Source organism: Botrytis fragariae (assembly GCF_013461495.1).
Source record: "Botrytis fragariae strain BVB16 chromosome Unknown tig00000001, whole genome shotgun sequence".
Lineage (NCBI taxonomy): Eukaryota > Fungi > Ascomycota > Leotiomycetes > Helotiales > Sclerotiniaceae > Botrytis > Botrytis fragariae.
Window position 1 is genome coordinate 1,592,799 of NW_023500987.1, and position 23,445 is coordinate 1,616,243.

General features: G+C 42.8%; 9 protein-coding genes across 9 annotated transcripts; 5 read left to right on the top strand and 4 right to left on the bottom strand.

The window, feature by feature from the left end:
- Positions 1-5: 5 nt before the first annotated feature.
- Bfra_000485 (uncharacterized protein) lies at positions 6-936 on the top strand (the record flags this gene model as incomplete). Its single annotated transcript, XM_037330931.1, has 2 exons — positions 6-120; positions 170-936. The coding sequence occupies 2 exons, from the start codon at positions 6-8 to the stop codon at positions 934-936; spliced, it is 882 nt and encodes a 293-aa protein (XP_037197264.1).
- Positions 937-1,882: 946 nt separating this feature from the next.
- On the top strand, positions 1,883-3,640 carry Bfra_000486 (putative benzoate 4-monooxygenase cytochrome p450 protein; the record flags this gene model as incomplete). The annotated part of the gene is made up of 4 exons (XM_037330932.1): positions 1,883-2,179; positions 2,243-2,486; positions 2,543-3,432; positions 3,533-3,640. The coding sequence occupies 4 exons, from the start codon at positions 1,883-1,885 to the stop codon at positions 3,638-3,640; spliced, it is 1,539 nt and encodes a 512-aa protein (XP_037197265.1).
- A 3,531-nt stretch (positions 3,641-7,171) lies between these two features.
- Bfra_000487 (putative oligosaccharyltransferase subunit ribophorin ii protein) lies at positions 7,172-8,223 on the top strand (the record flags this gene model as incomplete). Its single annotated transcript, XM_037330933.1, has 4 exons — positions 7,172-7,305; positions 7,387-7,585; positions 7,641-7,928; positions 7,984-8,223. The coding sequence occupies 4 exons, from the start codon at positions 7,172-7,174 to the stop codon at positions 8,221-8,223; spliced, it is 861 nt and encodes a 286-aa protein (XP_037197266.1).
- Positions 8,224-8,515: 292 nt separating this feature from the next.
- Positions 8,516-9,304, bottom strand: Bfra_000488 (putative nuclear movement protein nudc protein; the record flags this gene model as incomplete). The annotated part of the gene is made up of 3 exons (XM_037330934.1): positions 8,516-8,869; positions 8,938-9,140; positions 9,292-9,304. 3 exons carry the CDS (start codon positions 9,302-9,304, stop codon positions 8,516-8,518), a joined length of 570 nt encoding a protein of 189 aa, XP_037197267.1.
- Positions 9,305-9,562: 258 nt separating this feature from the next.
- On the top strand, positions 9,563-10,666 carry Bfra_000489 (putative cdk-activating kinase assembly factor mat1 protein; the record flags this gene model as incomplete). Its single annotated transcript, XM_037330935.1, has 1 exon — positions 9,563-10,666. One exon carries the CDS (start codon positions 9,563-9,565, stop codon positions 10,664-10,666), a length of 1,104 nt encoding a protein of 367 aa, XP_037197268.1.
- Positions 10,667-11,036: 370 nt separating this feature from the next.
- On the bottom strand, positions 11,037-13,224 carry Bfra_000490 (putative anth domain-containing protein; the record flags this gene model as incomplete). The annotated part of the gene is made up of 6 exons (XM_037330936.1): positions 11,037-12,304; positions 12,351-12,462; positions 12,515-12,705; positions 12,812-13,029; positions 13,085-13,104; positions 13,177-13,224. 6 exons carry the CDS (start codon positions 13,222-13,224, stop codon positions 11,037-11,039), a joined length of 1,857 nt encoding a protein of 618 aa, XP_037197269.1.
- A 643-nt stretch (positions 13,225-13,867) lies between these two features.
- Positions 13,868-14,684, bottom strand: Bfra_000491 (uncharacterized protein; the record flags this gene model as incomplete). The annotated part of the gene is made up of 3 exons (XM_037330937.1): positions 13,868-13,974; positions 14,209-14,341; positions 14,643-14,684. The coding sequence occupies 3 exons, from the start codon at positions 14,682-14,684 to the stop codon at positions 13,868-13,870; spliced, it is 282 nt and encodes a 93-aa protein (XP_037197270.1).
- Positions 14,685-15,374: 690 nt separating this feature from the next.
- Bfra_000492 (putative aspartyl-trna synthetase protein) lies at positions 15,375-17,728 on the top strand (the record flags this gene model as incomplete). Its single annotated transcript, XM_037330938.1, has 4 exons — positions 15,375-15,588; positions 15,638-16,434; positions 16,484-16,693; positions 16,739-17,728. 4 exons carry the CDS (start codon positions 15,375-15,377, stop codon positions 17,726-17,728), a joined length of 2,211 nt encoding a protein of 736 aa, XP_037197271.1.
- Positions 17,729-18,996: 1,268 nt separating this feature from the next.
- Bfra_000493 (uncharacterized protein) lies at positions 18,997-19,365 on the bottom strand (the record flags this gene model as incomplete). Its single annotated transcript, XM_037330939.1, has 1 exon — positions 18,997-19,365. One exon carries the CDS (start codon positions 19,363-19,365, stop codon positions 18,997-18,999), a length of 369 nt encoding a protein of 122 aa, XP_037197272.1.
- Between the last annotated feature and the right edge of the window lie 4,080 nt (positions 19,366-23,445).

Below are 23,445 nucleotides of genomic sequence, written 5' to 3' on the forward strand. Positions count from 1 at the left end.
CAAACATGAGTTGGATGGATTCGTGGTCGCGCCCCTCAAAACATTCCGCTGTTCCCCCACCTCTCTACTTGACGGCTGGAGAAAGTGTCCCTTACTGTCTAACATGTGGTCGAGTCATGAGTCAGCACCGTGATGAACGTTTCTAAGCTCTTTCTAATACATCCAATAGGCACCAAAAAGGCCAGCAAAAAATCCAACAATGAGGTCAAATACTGTTCAGACAGGTGTCGGAACCGAAAGCCGGGGAAACTAGATAGAAAGATCGAGCAAGCCATTGTTTCACTGTTGGACCAGGAGAAAGACTCGGGTCTGGAGAAGACTGGTGCAAAGGATCGATTTGTGAAAGGAGACCATCGAATTATTGTTACCTGTGATGAAATTGAAGAGATTGTATTTGGGAGTCGATTTGACCCCGAGAAAGTTTATGGGAGGAGGAAAAATCGCAGAAGTCGAGCAATCGGAGGATCGAATGTTGATGCAGAATGGAAAACTGTTGATATGGAAAGTAGTGAGGACTCCGCTAGCGATGATGCACTTCATGAGCCTGTGAATACAAGAACTGGGCCAATGATACGCCCACCACAGACTGAATCGGATATCAATTTCAGTGTTGGGGGCGAGAGGGGTAAAGCTGAGAGAACGGAGGAGTCGGCTTCGGACTTACAGAAGAAGGTTGATGGCCAAAAACAAGCGGAAGAAAGAGAGATGGTTCGGAGGGCAGCTAGGAGAGCTGTTGTCTTTGGCTTTATCGTTGAACAGCCTCCCGAAACTAGTCCATCTCAAGCCTCTAAGGGCTCAAGGCACAAAAAGACGGCAAGCTGGGAGGAGAATGTTGCAAAAGAGCCAATCAGGCGCAAATGCGAGGCTTTGATGCAAGGCTCAGTAGTTGAGCCAAGTTACGCCAAGGGGAATTGGTCTATAAGATGGCGGGAATAGTTAGTTATCTCTTCCCATGACACCCACCATTGCTTATGCATTGAGGTAAGCACTCGCATCAGAGGGATAAAAACAGAAGATCCCGTTAGATTGTATTGGACGTGGTCTGAACAAAATTCGAACAATCGCAAAATTCAACTTTTGTTTGATCATTGGGAGGCACATGTATGGGAGTAGCCAGAAAGTTCCGAATGGTCGCTACAACTTAGACTCTTTGTCTCAAAAGTTATCGAGATAAGAGGAAGCAGATAAACGGATTCTGAACAGAAAAACCCAGTCGTCGAGATTATCGAGGCTCAGAATAAGACAGTGATGAAAGTTGATTACACGAATTCTACAGATTCTCCAGAGCTTGTGAAGTGCGCAACTGCGTGAGTCTTTATTTGTGCGAGGTCGGCTCGACTTTCACCGGAATCACTTTTTATTTACCTGGGTGGATTTTGTGATACATACTCGCTCTAATCTCGTCGTACTCATCTTCCGCATATGTGGTTCGGCAAAGGCGGGGTGTATCAAAGGCGCCACGATGGATTGCATAAGATCATTAAATAAAATTGGCCTCTTCAACCCCGTGATTTTCCCATATCAGAAGCATGGAATGGGCCATTGAATGGTCGCAGTTCACTAGCTTGACTTTCAGACAATCAGCTTTCTGATATCAAATCTATATTGAAAGATGATAGGATGGGCCGATCGAGTGTTCCAAGCTTCGAAGGAATGATGTGCAAGCCAAAATGTGATTCACTATCACCCGCATATCTTCTACCCTGGTCGTAATTGCTGACCTTTCTTTTTGGGGACCCTGTCAGATTCCATGACTCGAGCCAAGTACTTGGTTTATTAACCCATTCCATCCTATAATCACATCTTACCCCTCTTCAGAATCTCTTAAATAGTGAACATATCCATTGCAAAAAGCTATACACGGAACAGGACCATAGCCATAATGTTTTCTACTGAAAATGGCAGTTTCGTTCTTATTACACTTGTTTTCTGTTCAATTGTTGCTAAGATTGCTTGGGAGCTTTTCTTCTCTCCATTGAGGCATTTCCCGGGCCCGGTCGCTGCAAAGTTCACGAACATTTATCGTGCATTTACAGTGTACTTAGGTTCCGTGGACAAAACGCAAAGAAACTGGCATCGTGATTATGGCGTAGCTGTTCGAATTGGTCCGAAAACCATCAGTCTTAGTGATCCATCTTTGATTGGGACGATATATGCAACAAAAAATGCTTGGCTCAAGGTAGGTGAATGGAGCTTCAATAGCCACAGTCTTCCAACTTTGGCACTAACAATTCTTTGCTAGAGCGAGATGTACAAGCCCAATGATGCCCTTATTGAAGGGAAACGGATGTCAAATATTTTCAATTCTAGAGATCCTTTGTGGCATGAAAGATACGTTAAACCCATCAGGAGTCTCTGGACCATGACAAAGGTTCTGGACATCGAACCCTTGGTTGATGAAACTTTGGGAATATTCATCGACAAACTAAGTGCGAATTTTGCGGATGAATCGAAGACATGCATGGTGAATGATTGGCTGGCGTACTGTATGTTTCATGCTGCCATAGAAGATTTCCAGTGCTGATCTGAAATTCCATAAAAGTCGCTTGGGATGTGGCGGCAAACATCAGCTTTGGACGACCATTCGGATTGATTGAACAAGAAAGGGATGTTGATAACATCCTTCTTGAATCCCAAAGGTCGCTTTACTACTTCTCCGTCGTCAGTCAAATTCCATGGATTGACCATTTTCTTGACAAGAACCCAATAATTCGGATTGGTCCCAGGCCTACTGTAACGGGGATACTGTACTGCTTTAAGGTTGTTGCTCAATATCGAGAAGAGCTCTTATCGGCGGGTCACAAGCACAAAGCCATCAACCACTACCTCGATAAATATTTCAAGCTCAAAGAAACGAACCCGGACCTAATTGATGACAACCAAATTGTAACATATCTAATACTCAGTATTCTTGCAGGCGGCGACACGACCGCATCAACCATGAGGGGTATTCTATACTACCTTTCCAAAAATGCATCCGCTTACACAAAACTGATCGACGAGCTAGACAATGCGAATCTCTCACTGCCAGCGCAATGGAAGGATATACATGATCTTCCTTACTTGAGTGCAGTGCTCCGTGAGGCTATGCGCATTAATCCGGGTTCTGCTATGATGTTAGAGCGAGTTGTTCCCGATTCTGGATTTACTCTTCCCGACGGAAGATTTATTCCCGGTGGAACATCCGTGGGTATCAACCCCGGAGTCTCGAATCGGGACCCTGAAACCTTCGGATCTGATGTCGATTCCTTTAATCCCGATCGCTGGCTGCAAATGAAAGGAGAGTCTCAAGAAAATTTTGAAACTCGTCACAAACAGATGGTTAAAACTGTCGATTTTATATTCGGTGGTGGTAGTCGAGTATGCATGGGGAAATATTTCGTTCAGCTGGAATTGTGGAAAACGATGGCTACTCTATACAGTATTTTCGATGTGAGTTCTTCAAGCTTTATTACCCTTTCCGTGTCAGACACCTCCGCCATATTTCAAATATCTATCGCATTTGATTGCTGAAACTTGTTTCACTGTTTAGATAAAACTCGAGGATCCCAATCATATCTGGAAATCTCATAACGCCTTCTTCACATATCAATGGGATGTTCCCATGAAGATATCCAGGCGGACTAGAGCTCGAACTTAATCCGACATGAACAATTTAAGGTAATAGTTTGTGGAAGTATATCTAGAATAGCTAGTATGAAATGATATTCGCCTTGGAGGGGAATACTCACTCCGTTCGGTTTAGGTTCTTTTGTTTAGTCAGAGTGTTAACATGATACCCCTAAGCTAGTTTCCTGGAATTGGTCAAAAGGTTGAGGTCACAGTTAGTCAATCTACCTTTAACGAAAGCAAAACTAGCTGCTGTTCACATTTCTCTTGCGTCAAGACAAACTGGCTTTCCAGTATTTGGAAATCCACTCTTTCTCTTAGCTTTGTGCACTTCTCAACATTGCTTGAGTGGAGAGAAGTCGTTTTACTACCTATCAATGAACGCAGCAGCATTCTGTGCAAAGTGACTCCACGCATAGTTCAGGTTCCAGACACACCAAAAATAAATTCACTAAATAGCGCTCAAACACCCAAGCCCTCTGAAGAACCGACCCTTCAGTCAAGCCCCTAAAAGCCAATGTTCGTGATCATATGAGGATCTAATTGTTTTGAACCGACATACCATGGATCCTCACGCGCCTCCATAGCACTTCCATGGCCCTCGCTCCAGACTCCAGACTCTAGTAACAAGAAAAGGGTTGGTTGAAATGAGAGTTAAGTTAAGGAACACAGTCCCAGCACATATATCAAAGTAGCTGCACACTCCTAATTCCAGAACTGAAGTTAATCCTTTTCACTAAATATCGCATTTTAGTAATCCTCAATTTCTTTTCACTTTCATACCCTCAAAAATGATTCACTGTATATATACTTGTGATCCATCACTAACGTAAAATCGACTCTCGTCTCATCTTCTATCCGCACCCACCAGTAAAAAAGAACTTGTCCACTTCAAACCAAAAGAAAACAAAACAGCAAAAGTTCAGCCTTTTCGGCTTAGTCTCCCAGTTATGCCAGTACTATATGGACATCACTGTACCTAGTAACGATCTTTTTCCCATTTTGAAGCGGGTACTATACCACTGCGCCATGGGAGATGTGTTCGGATGCTAGGATCTATCTTGTTTGGGATTATGTATGTGCGATAGACATAGGATTCACTAGTTGGCTGGCCAGTGTATTTTGGTGATGATGTTTGGTAGAGCTCGAACGGTTTGAATTGGTGCTTTAACCCAATCATTGTCCTTGAATATGTAGAATCCATGTCAATACTCAATAGTGAATTCATTTTTGGTACCGTCGAGAGGGTATTAGATATAGTAGTCAACTCAATATCGAACGATTTTATATCCTCAGGGAGATCATTTCGTAAAAGGTTGTATAAAGCCCATTCTTCAAACTTAATTTCGAATAGAGGTCTCTGTACGACACAAATTCGTACTTACTAATGGAGGCGGATCTCTCTAATGTTCAAGATTGATTCCTTTTCGAGGATCTGGGCAGCTATTTTAGCATTCTGGATGAAGATGGCCACTCATATCAATACAGTTGTTTTAGAGCCCATTGTCTAACACTTCTGGTGATGATTTGTTGAGGCTTGGGTTGGATCTAATGCGAGTAACCCCTACCTGGTTGCATCTACATAGTCAAGATATTGAGTCACTGAAGATATACATCACTAAAGTCTTGATACTATGCATTACTGTGAAATAATTATCCACGGTGAGTGATTTCAGATAATGACATGCCAAGAATTTGTTGAGTATAAGCCTGGTAATTCAATGCTGAGTGCGTCGAGTACTTTTAGGTCTGGATAAAACTCTTAGTGAAGATCAAAAGTCCTCCGGGATTTTATATTCTAGGTGGAAAGTAGAGAACTGTCGACGTTGCAGTAGATTGCAATGAAATTTCCCAACCGTTTATCCAATTGGGTCGATCATTCGACTGTGCCATTGAGAGATTAGCCCTCATGGGTCTTGCTGCGTATTATGACAGACTAAAGCATCAAATCTGTTGGTTGAAAGCCAATATATTGAGAATTTAATCGCTTATCCCAAAATTCTACAGAGCGTCATTGGATTTTGTGGAAGTACCGATTTAGTAGCTACAGAACTGACAGTTTAATGTACCCTGAGCCATATCAATATACAGATCTGAATTCGGTTAATAAACTCGCTTAGTCCACGGATTTTGACCAAGGCAAGAACTCCATCCGCACGACTGGTCCTTAATTTGCTATCTCGAGATTCACTGCTCGTGGTGCTTCTCGACAGATCGACAAGAAGCTGCACTATTGGCTGCATATCTTTCATTGCACCTCTGGAAGATCCCAGAATCTTGTTCAAAATTATTTGTCCTAGAACATATATTCCTCTTGCACTTACAAGTGAAGAATCAGAGTACAATTAGTACCAAAAATAAGCGAGACTAACATCTTTGACGATAACCAATGTTAAGTCCTTTGACGTGTTAGTCGAATGGTGGTATGGGACTCAGAAATATCAACATTTTGAAGTAAAGTAGTAAGCGAATAAGGCATCTCGTGCTTGTAAATCTAATGAGATGTAACAGACTGATTCAAATCCAATTGACGACGCTTTCTGGTGATCAATTTGCTTTTTAGATTCAAACCGGCGTATATCACCACACCTACAACAACGCAATGGCCGTTTCAAACCTCACAGCCGATTGACTTCAGTTTTTTATGTAGATCAATATAATGAAAGACAATGAGCAGACCTCCAGCTCACTTAACTCTGTATCTTCCGCAACCTCTAGATAGTTTGCCATGAGATACCACTATTGGCTTTCTGACAATGACGAATAGAGGCATTCGATAAGCACAAATTCAGAAAGAATATATTTCCCAAATCACAATATATTTTCAAGCAACAGTCTGACATGATACCCGCTGTACGTTCTTTTAGCTATGAGCAAGAGTATATCTGTCCGTGACTCTTCAGATAATGCATCTATTCAAAACTCAGCTTTCATCTTAACACCAGCTGTGAATCCGACATTTATCTTCAAAACTTGGGAATCGAATTGAAGAATGTCTACTTAGACATTTCAGAGGCTAATTCATCCAAAGCTGATTTCATTCTGGCCGGATGTTCCTAATCTGATAGGTCTCAGATGTTTTTATTGAATGGATGGACATGAAGATGGAATGTAAGCTTCCATGACCGAGTCTCTTAATCAATAATGCCATCACGCATTTTAATAGGCCTCGTAGTAAGCGAAGAAGCAATGGAAACTAATCACTCTCAATATCACCTACTCTACAAACCATAAATTCATTTGCAAATAAATGCTCGAATCTAAAAAAAAGTCAGAACGTATTCGGACCTCCTTATAGTTACAATTAGGATTATCTATATTGAATATAACACCACAAAGAGTCTAAATGTTGAAGTCCTTTTGAAGAGTGGTGAATTCCCGCTTGTTGCTTCGCTGACGTAGAGCGGGCACGTAACCGATATTGTATCCTTGCATCGGCTCGGTACCACGTAAATCCGCCATGTCCCCGAAATGTGTTCAATTGGAGCTCTTACGTGGCTCCGAGCTCCCCTCGTGAATTCCAATTCCCAAATTCCAACACACAACGAATTCCTCAATCAAAATGCGTTTCTTACGCTCTTTAATACCTTCATTGGTACTTGCTGGTGCCGGAATTGTAACGGCAGCTTCATCCTGGAGCTTTGATGAAGCTATTGTTTCTGTGAGCGGAAAGAGTGCTGGGGGTTTTAAGGACAAGTACGTGGGTTTGGGAAGATGACATATTTTTGAAAGACATATGGTTTTTAAAGTAAAATATACTAATTGATTGCTTTACAGACTATCAGACCATGTCCCTCTTGCGAAAGCGGTTTCTCTTGGCGCAGCGGACACTCTCAAAATCGTCCTCACGGCCACTGAAGATCGTGCTGCCAAACGACCACATCAAGCATTCTTACTCTTGAGAGATCAAGACACTGGACTCGAAGTTACTTTCCCATTCTCCGTGAAGGAGTCTGGTAAAGGAAAGGTTGACTTTGTAAGTTTTACAGGCAATTGAGTAAACCGATTGGATCATGCTAACGGATATACAGTCTCAAAAAGATCTTCCAATCCAACTTCTCACAAGCTCCAAACCTTTACGTGCCACTCTTGTTCTTGCGTCCTTTGGCTCCGCACAAGCATTCAGCAACCACGTCTTTGACCTCGCTCTGTCCCTCGATGCCAGCCAGCCAATACCTGCCTACGAAAAACCATTGAGATACGGAAAACTACCTGAGATCAACCACATCTTCCGCGCCGATCCTCAGAGTGGACCTAAGATCTTTTCCCTCGTATTCGCGCTCGCAGTCCTAGCAACTGTTCCAGTGTTGTTGGGTGCTGTACGTATTTACCATTCAAATCTCTTGGGTCCTAGTACTAACACTTTCTTAATAGTGGGCTTACCTCGGAGCCAATCTTTCTCACTTATCGAAAGCCACCTCTGCCGCACCAATCTCACACGCCCTATTTTATGGCTCAATCATTGCCATGGAAGGAATCTTCTTCTTATACTACTCAAGCTGGAACTTGTTCCAGACTTTACCCGCTGCAGGTGTTGTAGGATTAGTCGCATTCTTGAGTGGGAGCAAAGCGCTCTCCGAAGTGCAAAGTCGACGATTGGCAGGAGAGAGATAAGATTATGGTTATATCGAAGTGCAAAAGTTTGGAGGATGTTCGGGACTGCATATAGAATATGTGATATAGGAGTGAGGTGTACAATATCAAAAAAGAATGGCAAGACAGTCAGCGTGCAAACTTTGGACCCTAAGAGAAAATGATACTTTTGTCTTTCGATTTCGCCCAAAAAAAAATAGGTATATCCATAGGTATTGCAATCAGCTGTAGCAACTTTCCCATGCTTGTCGTTTTGGTCGCCTTGATTCTTCCACGCAACCATTATGTCAATTTCCTCGAAGATTGGAGCCACTCAATTCATCTGTGCCTTCGAAAAGTCGAGCTCTGGATGTTCCTTTTGAAACTTCTCCAAAATCTCTTTCTTTTTCCTCTCCTCACTGCTGATTCCCCCATTCGCTTCTTTGTCTCTCTGTTCCCACATCATCTTCTCCACCATGCCCCTCGTCTCTCCGTCTAAATCTCCCAATTTGCTATTCTCAGGTGTGATCTTGGTAACATCTATCTTTGGTGCCGAGACGACAACATGTGCCCACCATTCCATTTTGTTTACTTTATCGAAGTGGATTTCGAGAGCTTTGCTACCAGAGGGAAGACTAGACAATGTCCAGGTACTGTCGTCGAGGAGGATAGCGTGAGGGAGTGCATCCTATGTGGCAGTATGTCAGTCAGAGAGGAGTGACCAACAGAGGAGATCTAGGTTGAGAAAGTACATACGTCAATAATAGGAGTTTGACCTTTAACTGATACTTTTAGTGATTGGCGTTTGATATCAACAATTAGATCTTTAGCTTTGAGGTTTCCGGGGATCTCGATGGTGATATCTAGATCGGAGATCGTTTGGGTCCATTTGTAGGGGAGGGAGGCTTGCTCTGCTGCTTCATTTGCGCGCGCGGCGGCTTCTTCTTGAGGTGTTGGCTCTGAAAGTTTTGGTTAGTTGAAATATTGGAGGGTGGGAATGGCGGGGTAGCTGAGGTGAAGCAGGTATAGAAAGTGCGAGTTATGAGCGAATAGCCACAAGGGTTTTCTAAAATATGAACATGCGAAGTAAGGATTGGAATATAAACACACCTTTGTCTGCCATCTTTGCAAATAATGTGCAGTATTTGTGATTTGCAATCGTCAATTCAACTGTTCAGTTATCGAAAAGTAGACAAGGCTCCGAGGTGGCTTGCTTACAAAGCCACATTTAATGTGTCAGGCTTCAATTTAGCCTCGTCTTTATTCATAGAAGCACCAGCGATTCAGTTACATTCAACTACATCTACAATTGGACCTGAACCAAATCATTTTCCAATACCACACGACATTACAGAGGTGCTTCAAAGCTCCGCACCCCAAAATGCCTAAACCCCTCGACATCTCCAATCCATCGGATGACATCTGTCCCATATGTAAATCCAACCGTTATCTCAACCGCGATCTCGAATTCCTGATCAACCCAGAATGCTACCATAAGATGTGTTCCACCTGCGTGGACCGCATCTTCACCTCCGGACCCGCGCCGTGTCCCGTTCTCCACTGCGGTCGCACATTACGAAAAAAAGGATTCAAATCTGCTTTTTTTGAGGATCTAGGCATAGAACGTGAATGTGATATTCGACGTCGAGTAAGCGAAGTGTTCAATCGCAACGAAGATGATTTTGAGACGTTGTTAGATTACAACAACTATTTAGAAGAGACGGAATGCATGGTCTTTGATCTGGTGAATGGGAAGGGCAAAGTAAAACAAGATGCGGAGGAGAAGCTAAGGAGGTTTAGAGAAGCGAACCGCGGAGCCATTGAGGAGAATAAGAATGCGAGGTTGAGGGAGGTGGAGATGGGGAAGAGGAAGGAGTTGGAGGACAGGGAGATGGCGAAACAGAGGAGACTGGCGGCTATGAGAGAAGAGGCGGAGGAGAAGGCTGATGTTGAGAAGAGTCGCAAGCAGGTTTTGGACCAATTGGCTACCGGCAAGGGAAATGCAGCTGATATCACACAACAAGCGCACAAGATTATTTTGAAGAAGACTTCGGCGAGAAGGACCTTGGGAGAAAGGGATGCTGCGGTCAGTGCCGGAACTGGTAGCGCTGATGGAGAGGGCCTTACGATTAGAGGTCTAAAGAAGAAGGTGGCGCCTGTGGCAGAGAAACCTTATGATCCATTTGGAGGAGTCGTTCTTACGCCTACGAGATACGTATTACGGGATGACTATGAGAACCAGTGGGTCGATAAGAGTGTCAAGCGTGACCCCAAACACATGGCTGGTGGTTATAGCCTTCAGGAATATTATGGAAGAGCTATGCACGATGCTTTTAGTGGCCTTGAAATATTTATCGAGGATGAGATGCGAGATCGAGTTCAATCGAGCTCTCCTTCTGGTGCTACCATAGCAGCCGCACAAGCATCTACGGGGAAGATAAAGCTAAAGGTGGCGGATAGAATGGAAGTAGATGATGTATTTTGATAATATATCTAGTGTATAATACAGAGGAACAGGATGGGATCTGCACGGTTCAAGGAGTTCAGAGACAAATAGGATGGTTACTGGCGTCTGAGATCATCTGGACATAGTTATACATTCAAAGGACAGGCCTTTGTAATTAGTTACCTGGAGCTAGACACCTCTTAAGTAAGCATAAGCAATTTAATATCACATCGTGCATTTTTGATGCCCTTAAACCTTGCTTCAATCTTCAAATTCCAATACTCTCAGAACGCCATGCTTGTAATGATCCTTAAAACACCCAAAAATGTTCATCATAGCACAAAAGTTCACGTGAACCTTGATGTCCAAAATATATATATGAACTTTCCTTCACGAATCTCCGTCTTGATCACTGCTGCCAAGCTTGCTGTTGCCCGGGCCTAGGAAATACAGGAACCGTTGGAAGATGGTCTAAACCACCGCCTATCGGTTGCTGGGCGTTTTGCCAGCCCATACCAGTAGCCGTATTGACAAATTGACTCTGACGGAATGGGTTTGTATTTCCAGTAGGCTGTGGCGCAAGACTGGCGCCGCTGGTTTGGGGCCGGTCAGCTGATTGAATAGATAAATTTTTGGCAAAAGGATTTGTGCCTGTTTGCATCGACCTGAGAGGAGCTGCCATTGGTTGCTGAAATTGCTGGTCAGGTGGTGGTGTGTAAGGTTGTGATTGCGGCGATGCTGACTTGGCAAAAGGGTTTGTCGATTGCCTAGTGACTGGTGATGTGATAGGAGGTGAAGCTGGGAATGAAGGTCCAGCCATTCCCGTGGTATTCGTCATCATCGATTGTCGGAAAGGATTTGTCTGCTGTGGAGTTTGTAAATTCATTGGTTGCTGTCCCTGTTGCTGGAAGTTTACGGCCGATTCTTGTGGAATCGGTGAGAGACCCGATGGCTGGAATTGTTGCTGAGGAGTATAACCACCAAATCCAACACCCGTAAAATTTGGTTGCATGGGTTGCGGTTGCTGCTGTTGTTGCGGTATTGGTACCTGTGGCTGCATATTGAAGGCGCCATTAAAGCCTTGCTGTTGAGCAAATTGTCCAGGGTCTTGGAAGCCCGGTTGTTGTTGAATGAATCCATTCTGCTGGAGTTGCTGTTGCTGTTGCTGTTGCATTTGAAAAGGGTCACTGTTAAATTGAGGTTGCTGCTGCAACGCTACCTGGGAGGCAATTGGCTGTGGTGTATCAATGGAATCGAAGAAGTCAATCAAATCTGCAGCAGGTGCTTTAGGGGGTTGTGTGGTGGCACTCGAAGAAGCTTGCCCTGCATCAGGAAAAGAACGACCAGTCGCGGCTCTGCTTTCGTTTTCACTCTTAGAAGGTACTGCAAATGGCTTGCTTGAGCCGTTGGTTCCACTCTTTCCGCCCTTGCTAGACTCCTGTTCAGCAAGATATTGCCTTCGGTTTACTTCAAAATCCGGATCCATCAAGTAATCCTCTAGCTGCTTTCCAAGATTGACAGGTGCGTGCTTGAGCTTTGGTACCTCCACTCGCGTTTGATGCTCATATTGACGTGCGACACCAAGGTACGAAACCACAAAATCCGTTTGCCGGGTAAAGTTTCTGTATATCTCCATAGCTCGTTCTGCATCAGGTTTTGACATCTCGAAAAAGTGGCCTACAACTGTCAGCTAATATTTTCCCTGCTTGAGAAACTCAAATACCTAATATATTGATCATCGCCTGGTTTATGACATGGAACAATGCCAAAAGATCCAACACTAGCATCCGAAAGACTGTAATCGTAATCTCATTATCAGGCTCGTTATCCAAAACCTAAACTGTTGTTTAGCATTGTTCACCCTAGTTTGGGCATCTTCAATCGTACGTCGCATTTCAGTAATGATGTGATCTGATGCTGCACAGATTCTGTTTCTCTCAACAGTCCCTTCTCCACCGATAACTTCTCAAGTCTTCCCTCTGCACCACGTACAAAATCGCATTTTGTATCTCGAAATGATCTCGCGCGCTCGGTCAGATAGTTGGTATAATGTCGAATATTCCGTCCCTGGGTTTGCACTTTGCCATGCTCTGTTAGCACGGCCTCTATGAGATTACCTGTCGTGGCTGAGCCATCATACAGAGAGAGAGAGAGTCGCAAAGGAAGTTTTCTCTGGGCACACACCATCGGTAAAACTGCTTATTGCTAGCATGTTCCTATGACGCGCAAGATATGCCAATGTTACATCTGGAGACCCTTCTCTGATCATCAAATGAACTGTGATCAAACTCTTGAATACCACCGTCCATGTCGAATCGCGAAGTCGATTTTGTAACGCTCGGAATACTTCAGCTACTCCTGCTTCGCCTGAATGGGTAGCTATCAAGATATGCTCGATGTATCTGTTTAGTGATTAATTAATTAATGCGACGGAGGATTTGATCGGGGGTCAAATACTTTGACTTGGGAGGGGCAGCCTATTCACAATTATGCTCAGTATATGATCTTCAACCACGAGGAGACGGAGGACAATGTCAAATATGCCATACCTTGATCTTCGTCGCACCTTTCACAGATTTCTCAAAAGAACTCGACATCTCAAATATCGGTGTTGCCAGCTACAATGCGACAACTAGAGCCAGGGGGGAGTATTCCACTCCCAAATGGCGAGTTTCCCTCTTATCGAAGTGGAAGAGATATTATATTGTGTAGGTCCGGATGTATTCGGGAATGTATAAGTGAGCAAAGGGGTATTGAGTATGATTATTGTTTGAGTTATGTGGCACAGAAGTTTGCGTAGATATTAAGAAGGAGTTTGAACTTTTGAACGTCGACGTCTGTTAGGGTGTGCTTGTTGAACTCGTTCGGCTTTGTCGTGTATAATAGTTCGATTAGTCTTGATTGTTCGTCGCGGTGCCGTAATTGTGCTTAATCGAAATGATGACAAGGAATATAATTCAATGAAGAACCCCTTGCAAGATGGGCTAAGCAAGATGCAAAAGGATGCAAAACGACTTGAAGTTATGATTGAAGATATACTGAGGAGTAAATGATGAATTCTGTCTCAAATTATACACCAGTGCGAATGAATCCTAGGTACGGACGGAGTACATGCCAATACAATAGTAAGATAGCTGTAAGGATCAATTTGGTGTCAAATCAAGTTTGTTTTATTTCACTCTCACCTGTATACCACCCTCACGGTCCTCACTATTGCCGATTTAGTAATTCCATGGGGTGTCATTCAAATCTAGCACCGTTCGCAATGAGAGTGGATACGAGATACGCAGCTAGCAATCCGATTGTCCGAAATGCTAACCCTTCTACGGGTATCAGTACATGTCTAACTGACTAGGGGAGTAGGAGATGTTAGATGTTAGATGTTAGATGCTAGATGTTAGATGTTAGATGTTAGATGTTAGATGCTAGATGTTAAATGCTAGATGTTGATATTGAGATACATGTGATCTGTAGTAACCTTCTTCTAAGAATCCAAGAGACTACGAGGTAGAACAGAAAACCTTCGTATATTAATTATACGAATTAGAATTATATCTGCATGCCTAGAGACTCATTCATACCTAGGTAGGTACCTGATCGTCTCGCATAAGCTAGGTGCTTGAACTCTTCTCCAAATTCAAATTGCCATGATTTCCTTCTTCCAACCAACCATTTCTTCATACATGTGCTGTCATCAAAGCTCACTGGGTACTCCTGTTTGCTCGGATCAAATGCAACTTTCAAGTAGGTACCACGAATTTCCCAAGGATATCGTTATCTAGATTGGCGAATAGTAATGAGCCACAACTGGATCCGGATATTCTCCAGTATTTTATTTCAACACGCACAAGAACTTTATGGGTATCACATCATGATCTCAAGCATAAAATCAAAGGCAACTTGTAAATCGATGAATTTTTCAGCTACGTATGGAAGTCGAAAAGGGGAAACAATGAAAAGAAAATATGTTCGAGTATGACACTGAGATGAAGACCCCCCAGTAGATAGTACTTACTTCAGAACACAAACCCTTTTTCCCCGCTCCAAAAAAAATCATTCTTTGCTTCAGAAATGGTTCCTGGTTTCCATTCTGAAACGGTTACTTTTTTGTTCTTGATATCGCCAATACATAAACAAAACAAATAAGCTATGAAAATGAGAAGAAATAAAGTCTAGATTAGCACGGATGTCTTTGACCAGAAGAATAATAGTTGAGCTCCAGAGAATGACCATTGAAATGATTCACTCCGTCGCTATCCTTATTGTATTATAGTTATCCAAAATGAAGCCTTCCAAGATTTAGGGTTCAGAGATGCCTTTATCGCGTCCGTTAAAACAAGGAGGGTGTGTCGAACGCTTATTTCACTCTTCCATCCAGTTCTCGCAAGCAGACCACTGAAGCCCGGTGAAGGGAGAGTTTGCAGGCTCGAAAAGGAGGAATCGTACTCAAATAATACACGCTGGCTTTTCATCATCTGTCGAGTATACGTTAGCATTTGCGCATGGATTGGAATTGTCAATGGTGGGGTCTTACATGTTTAAAACTTGGAAGGATGAAAAGAAAAAGAGAATTTGAAAAAGTTCGCGACATGATATAAAAATTCTTGAGAGCGGAATTTGCCGAGACGCTAACCACACCTAGAGAGCTTCGAGATATATCTAACATCTCGATATACTTACTGCACAGTGCTCTGGTATAGATCGAATGATTCATGAACTGCCACAAAAGAGAAATTGATTTCAAGTCATGACCTTAGTATTGTGCTATCGCAGGCACTTACTAAGAAATGTGATCTTGTGCGCGCGTAAAACCGCACCATGGACTCGCACAAACGGTTCCCCCTCATTACTTACTGTTCATCGGAGAAGTTTCACCAATACCAGTTCTCATTTGAATGGAGCAGAAGAACAAGTTAACATTGACACAAATGGCACGCCTTGGAATGAATACAAGGATAGCAGTAAGCACTAATTTTGGAATCCTTTGAATATTGCTGATGCCCTATAAAGTCGCTCTGCCAAAGCCCAATCTCGATCCATTACATCCATGGGAGCAATTGCAACCATTGAATATTGGCAAAAGGGTCACTGTTACTGGTTTCCTGCGCAATAAGAAGCAGCTAAGTAAAGGACTCATATTTGCTACAATAAGTAGAGGGTCTTCAGCAAATCCAGGAATTCAGGTTGTATTAAAAGATAGCCCCGAAGAAGGGAAGATTAGAGATGCCTTCAAAAGTTTTAAAGATATCAGAGAGCACAGCGCTGTATCTGTGACCGGAATTTTACAGTCCAGAATAAAGAAGTCAGGCAAAACGGCAGAAGTCGTGCCCGACTCACTGATTACTGAGGGAGCCCCCGATTCGATTCCTTTGAAACGGTCTCAATTACTTGCAAGTTTTGACATCCATGCCGACGATGTGAGAGCAATCAATTCATTTCCCAGGGACATAGTTGTTGGACCAGCCCAGAAATTTGGGCCTGATTCCAGGCATCTTGAGGTTCGGTTCGAGCCAGATCTTTATGAAAGATTAATGTTTCGGTCAAAGCTGGCTAAATTAGTGAGAAAATATCTGTATTCTGTGAGCTTTGATGAGATTGAGACTCCCATCTTATTCAAATCAACGCCTGAAGGTGCCAGAGAATTCCTTGTCCCTACTAGAAAACCGGGCTATGCATACGCTCTACCGCAAAGCCCTCAACAATACAAACAAATCTTGATGGCAAGTGGCGTCACCAAATATTTCCAATTTGCCAAATGCTTTCGGGATGAAGATCTTCGTGCGGATAGGCAGCCAGAATTCACTCAGGTACTGTGTTATTGAATTGATACAGTCTACAAGTGCTAATGCCAAATAGATTGACATGGAAATGTCATGGGCAGATGGCCAATATGTCATGCAGACAGTTGAAGAGCTTGTAAAGGGCATACACAGGCAGATACAATCTGAACAGCTTGAAGTTGTCAACAGTATTGAATTGCCGAAAACAGAGTTTCCAAGGGTGACATATGAGGAAGCGATGTCGAAGCATGGGTCTGACAAACCCGATCTCAGAATTCTGGACTTGGTAAACAAATTCTCACCATTTCTAAAGCAAAGCTAATGAATACAGATTCATCGAGTGGATTCTATCATTCCAGAAAATCTTAAGGGAATGATGACTTCGATCGAAAACCCTATAATCGAAGCCTGCAAGTTCCGGCTCAACGGCAATTCTAGGAAGGTACAGCAATTCATCCGCAAGTTTATGGATTCTGCAGATGCCGAAGTATTCCAGAAAAATATTGATGGTCCTCCCGGAATATTTGTATTCGATCCCAGAAGGCCATTAGAAGGCTTACAAGCATTTGGATTTGAAGGTGCTGAGGCATTGAAACAACTTTACTCTTCTCTTCCACCTTCTTCGCATAATAATAATGATCCACGAGGACCTGATGCAACAACCACTTTTGATGAAGGAGATCTACTTATCCTTCAAGCGCGCCCAAATACTCCTCATTCGGGCGGCTCCACTACTCTAGGTAAACTCCGGCTCGCGCTCCACAAAGCCGCCATTTCCGAACAACTTCTTGCTCCTACTCCAGGATTTCATTATCTCTGGGTCACAGACTTTCCACTATTTACTCTCAATTCTGCCAACCCAACCGACCCTGGTCAAGGTGGCACATCAGGGTTTTCTTCTACCCACCACCCGTTTACTGCCCCTAAAACCGCTGATGATATCGACCTCCTATTCACTGACCCTCTCGCAGTGACCGCAGATCATTATGATCTTGTTCTCAACGGCGTCGAACTCGGCGGTGGCTCAAAACGTGTCCATTCAGCCGAGGTTCAAAAATTCATTATGAAAAATGTGTTAAAAATGAGCGACGAGAGAATGTCGGATTTTGACCATTTGTTTGAAGCATTAAGAGCTGGTTGCCCACCTCACGCTGGATTTGCAATCGGCTTCGATAGATGGGTCGCAGTATTGACAGGAAGAGAGAGTGTCAGGGATGTCATATTCTTCCCGAAAGGAAATAAGGGCGAGGATGCCATGGTGGGAAGTCCGGGACTGATCACAAGCGAGCAAACGGAAACGTATAATCTAAAGTCTAGATGACGTTAGACTACATGTGAAAGAAATTCATGAAGATTCATGAATACAAGTAAGAATGTATCAATGTTGAACGACAAATCAGATGTACAACTACGGCCTACAGTCTCGACGTACATCATGGCGGCATTGATCGGCGTTGAGAATTTAACTGGATATCATAGATATCACCCCCCTCCCCTCCTCCCCCTCGTTTATAACACAAAATAAATGTTACATACATACTAAACATCACACAAACCAAAATGATTTTTCGTCGCATGGCGCGCTTGCAAAACAAATACACAAGAAAGATGATGCAACTTTCTCGTGCAGCCTCAAGCCTACGTGCTATTCAGTCGTGTATCGGTTGTACAATGTAGAAGTGATTTTAAAAATCAAGTCTACAAAACCATTCCCTTGTTTTGCTTGAAGCGAATGCACATCATAGAACCACGAGGGGACAACCAAGCCAATTATTTCTTTTTTCCTCACACGTTGACTCTTGTATATTTGTTGCATCATGCAAGATACCGTCAACGTTGACGTGATGTTTAAACGATGCATGGATGATGTATATATGCATGCGGTGGAACTCCACAATGAAGAGCGGAGCGGGAATCATCGTGATACGTTTCGGAACCGGCCTTGGTAGGTAGGTAGGTTGATAGACAGAGCAGAATGGAATTAGACAGGGCAACAAGTTCAATGAGAAAAATACTTGTTTGTTACATACCAAGTTGGGAGCGAATGTCATTGTACGTCTATCGGTCAATCAATGATTCGATTCCGTCTGCTTTGCAACGGGTTATCGTTGGAAGCTCTTGCCCGGCTACGCGTTAGCCAATATCCTCGAGGAATAGATGCAGTTAATAGTTCACAGGATGATCAATTGTTTGTGCGATTCATGGAAGAACAATTGATAATAAAATGAATTGATGATAAAAATCCCCCTTGTGCATATTATACCTCGCGGCCTTGGGCCCTTTCATCCTCTATCTAATCAGCCTAGAAGCTGATCGTGTATGTATATAATCAACTGTATACATATCTCTCTCCTCTTGCCTCCTTTGTCTCCTAACAAGTCCCATTTGAAACAAGCAATCCCATTCCCAGATACCCTTAGAAAATCGTAATCACAAACCCGTCATTGCATAACCCATCGCGAGTCTGGTTCACGGTGCTCACTCATCGAGACTCCTGTTCGCGCCATCATAACCTCTTATATCCCAGTAAAACTCCACCTTTCAGAAGAAGACCATAACTCCATCAGTCTACTTCGAATTTAGACAATCTTAACGCGCCCACTCAACACCTTGGAAATCTCTTTCCACTTCACTCCAGTGCTCGTTGCTCGCTTGTTGCTGATGTGCATCATATTCCTCCACGACCCAAGACTTGTAATCTCTGGGTTCGTTCTCATATCGCTTGATTGCTTCACCTTGATGCTTGTGTTCTGCTGAATCCTTTTGGGATGATCGCGATGATCGCGATGAGGTAGAAATTGCGGATGAAGATGAAGAGTGTGAGGCACTTGAGCCATGTTGAGCCCTTTGAGAGGTAGAAGATGACGTCGAGTTTGACTTTGAGGATGCTGATGGTGTGGAGAGATATCGTTCGGAGGATTTTGAGGAAGAAGAGGATTTCTGACTGGAGGTGCACATTGTTGAGTAGATGTCTTTTAGATTGTTGTCAGTCAGGTTGATGGTCCGAATTATGGTTGAGTCAAGTAGAGCTGGTACCGAGGCTTCGAGAGGACTGGAGAGTCGAAGTAATGAAGGAAAGGAAGAAAGAGCAATTAAATAGTAGTAGTTTGACGTGGTCAATGAATGCATATAAATGATACACAAAACTGTAGATACGATTTTGCCACTGGAATCCTGCATATGGAGTAGGGGCACGTAAAGTGTTTCCAAGTATTGAAATTAAAGCCTTCAAGCTTTAGGGGTCAAGGATGGATGAGAAGATATAATCAATATGAAGGACGAGAAAAACAAAGAAAGAATCTCTTCTTGTTGCGATATGTCGAACGGGTGATCAGCTATTAATTCAACGGGTGTCCTTTCCAAATGCCAGAGAAGGCCCTTAAATTACACGAAGAACATGCCAAAACACCCCTTTTTATACCCGACTCGAGTACACAACACTTTAGGGCTCTGAAAAAGGGCGAATGCTACCCGCCTTGAAGATCACCGCCCTTCTTGTTGATATCAATGAGAAGGGCGGTGAAATCTGGAAATAACCACAGGATCATTGACGACTCCGGCAATTGATCCCATAGGATAAATTAAGCTTGTTTGAGTGTGATTGTCGCTACCAAGGATCACGACATGAGAATTATATTTCCCCATGTCTGTACAATCTCACACCAATTTTTTTGAAGGGCATTTGCAAAATCCAATAGTAAATGCCATGTCGGCATTAGTTTAGTCTCGGATATTGGCGGATATGCAATAGAAGTAACCTTACAACCGGAAGAGGGCGCTCAGGGCGGTGCAAGGTATACTGAGGCTTATGTACTTGTCGAACGTGCACACCCAAGGCAGTAAAAAATAGATTAGATTAATTGCTTTTTGTCTCAGAATTCGTAGAACATGAAGTCGTGAGGATTTTAGATATGGCATTCGGGTGTAAAATAGTCTCGGGCCGGAAACAGAGTAGCTGAAGGTTCCGAAAATAAGGAACACAAACACCAGTTGTCCAAAGAATTCGGCTCGCTGTGCTGCCTCGACTCGATGATCTTGTCCCTTGGATTCCGGGCCAGACCAAAATCGGAGCAGGCCGAGAACATGAATAGGTGGCATTTGTGTTCTTGTCCATCCCACGTGGGGTTTGCTATTGGGGGCGAGGATGAAGGCATACGGACGGAAAGGGGTCCGATGTAGTGTAATATGAAGAGAGTTGGAATCAGTGACAACTCTCATCAAAATGGGAGTGAGGGTGAGGCAAAATTGATGCCCAATATCCACTACCTAATCAAGAATCTAGAACCTTGATCAATAAGGGCGGATGTCAAATGGGTGCGGTTAGATGTGTCGCGCTCACCAACTGAGATTATGTTAGACTACGTTGGGTGCGACTCTAGGAAACTCGATACTAAAGTAGCTAGCTGTGTCATGTGATGCTAGCACAATGCCGATAAAAGCACCTCAATGGTTGCTAAGAGTGACTTCTATCCATCTATGTGCCTTTAGGCACTTACACTTAACTTCCGCTCCTGCTCGAAATTGATCCTTCTAAAGTTTACGAAGGCATTTAACAATCAAATCCATAATTAATAATGTGAGATTAGTATCGGGAATATCCAATAGACAAAGATATATATTCAGAGCAATAACTTACATATTTGTTCCTAAGCTGTGGTTAAGTGACAATTGGGGCTGGTACTTAGAGGGGAGATTTTACTCGTGTATGTTTGATACATGTCTTGTACAAGAACCATTTCCAATCTTCACCAGCTTCAGCGAATTGATAACATCAAGTTCTCTCTCGGATAGTGACATCGTGATCAACCTACTAAATTCGGCTGTTTTGTATGATAGAGATGTTTCGGCCGAATATTCAGGACAAGAAGAGTGATCGCATGTTGAAACATATTAAACATTGGAATTCATACGTTCTTGTAAGATAATGAGTAAGCGATTCAAACCCAATAGCTCCTTTAGTTATTCTCGGTCATCATCTCAATCAAATAGCATAGGGATCGGAGCTTCATAATAACGTCTTCGGCATGCCGAACTAGAATCTTGTTGCCTCTGATTGGCAGCTGCCACCGCAACTTAGTTTCTCATCTTCTCTCTTGAAGAAAGTGAGGGATTCATGAGGAATACAGCAAGTCGGACGATACTCTAAACCAGTATCTATGCTCGAACATCATTCCCTATGCTACTTGGACTATGACCCCTCAACTCAAGTAGAGTTTTCTTATGTACATTAGCATAGTACATCACAAGATTCGTAAGATTAGTTAAATGGGAGTGTTAAGGAATAGTTTGAATGGACAAGGAACATGGTATGAAGTCGGATCAAATTTGCACAATGCAATACTCAAGACAAAAAGAGCCAACAAAGGAACTAAAGACAAGAATAAAACGCATCCATACGATCAAACAGGAAGTCAATGTCACTGTTATAATACAAAATAGTAGAATGGAGTGCATAGCGGTAGAATCGTGGACAGCAAATACATCTGTTCTCACGAGCTCTTCACATATATCACAGGCGTGTTCAACCGTTACTGATGCTTTGCGATTCTCATTGTTCATGGTCTCAAAATAACTTGTGCTTTGTCTTGAATGGAATACCGTTTGACAATGATATCTTTGACAACACTATCTTTCTTTGACAATCCCACCTTTATTTAACAACACTTTCTGTGGATTTAATTCTAGAAGTGAAGCTGGGAGCAACTCCTCACACCCCGCGATCTTTGTCGGTAGACGCGAGGAGACCTGTGTTGTGAATTTTTTGTATTTGATCTGGAGTCGGAAGATTAGCACATTCTGCATAGATGAGGTAAAAACGAAGGAGACAAGCTTGAATCATATTTTTGTGACTTTTGACGGGAATATTGATCTCACATTCATTTTTTACGCATTATTCATATAGGAACTGAACTTGACGTTTTTAAATAATATTTTATTGCAATAGGAGAAGCAAGCAAAGTAAGTACCAGACCTACTATATCTCACTCAATAACTTCATATTCATCTGATCTACAGATGAAATCATACAATACTCTTCAACCTTCACTTGACTCAACCACTTAAGCCCTCAGCTCGCGGACTAGATTCAAGTAGAGGTGTTTCTCTCTCTCCAGCAAACAATGCAAACTCTCGTTTCTTGCACCACTACTATTTGATAGCGAGGACAATCATTTGGACGAGAATTCATTAATTGCTGGCGAGCGCAACCCTCGATACGGAGAGTGAAGTCTCCGCAGAGATAATAAACTTGGCGTTCTGTGCACATGATTAAGTTTGAAATGGGTTGATAGGGGATGCTAGTAGGTACTATGAATACAGTTTTTACTAGAGTGTACTCTGTAGGTATTGATGCTACTGGGACTTATGGTTGAATATTATAACGTGAGCATGGAGAATATATATACATGTAGCAGGGTTATTTTGTCATTGTTTTAAATGTGATATCAGCGCGAGTAATAATTGCAGAAACTCGGCTAAGCAACAGTCTGTGAACAATGCCACGATTTCCACGGTTTTGCTTATCACACGAACAGTCTGAAGCTGCTACAATCAATTCGATATAGGTGATAAGATCAGGTGGATGATGAGAAGTTGGGAATAAGGCCAAGTTGGGGATACCGTTGAAGTGATCTAATCTCGAGAAGTCACATCTTGGAAACTATCCAACAATCCATTCAGATTAGTTGAGTAAGTTCATGAGATCAAAATCAACCACAAAGTTCATCAGTAAATGCCACTAAGCTCGATTGGAGAATGGAACTTTCCAGAGTATCAAGACGTACAGAAGTTATGGATGGCCAAGGGTAAATGAAAGCGTTTGAAGCTAATGTAGCAAGAGTAATTGGAGGTAAGTATGATAAAAAGCTATCACTTATGGCGACAGAAGTACACGCCGCTGTTGATGTGAACTCTTGTGATTTAAAAGCGATTGTGTGATATTGTAAATATAAGAAGGTCCTTGGACTTTAAGTATCTCGCTCGGCTTGCAATCCGACAATGAGAAGCTCTCAAGGCCTACTACTCCAAGTTGAATATCTA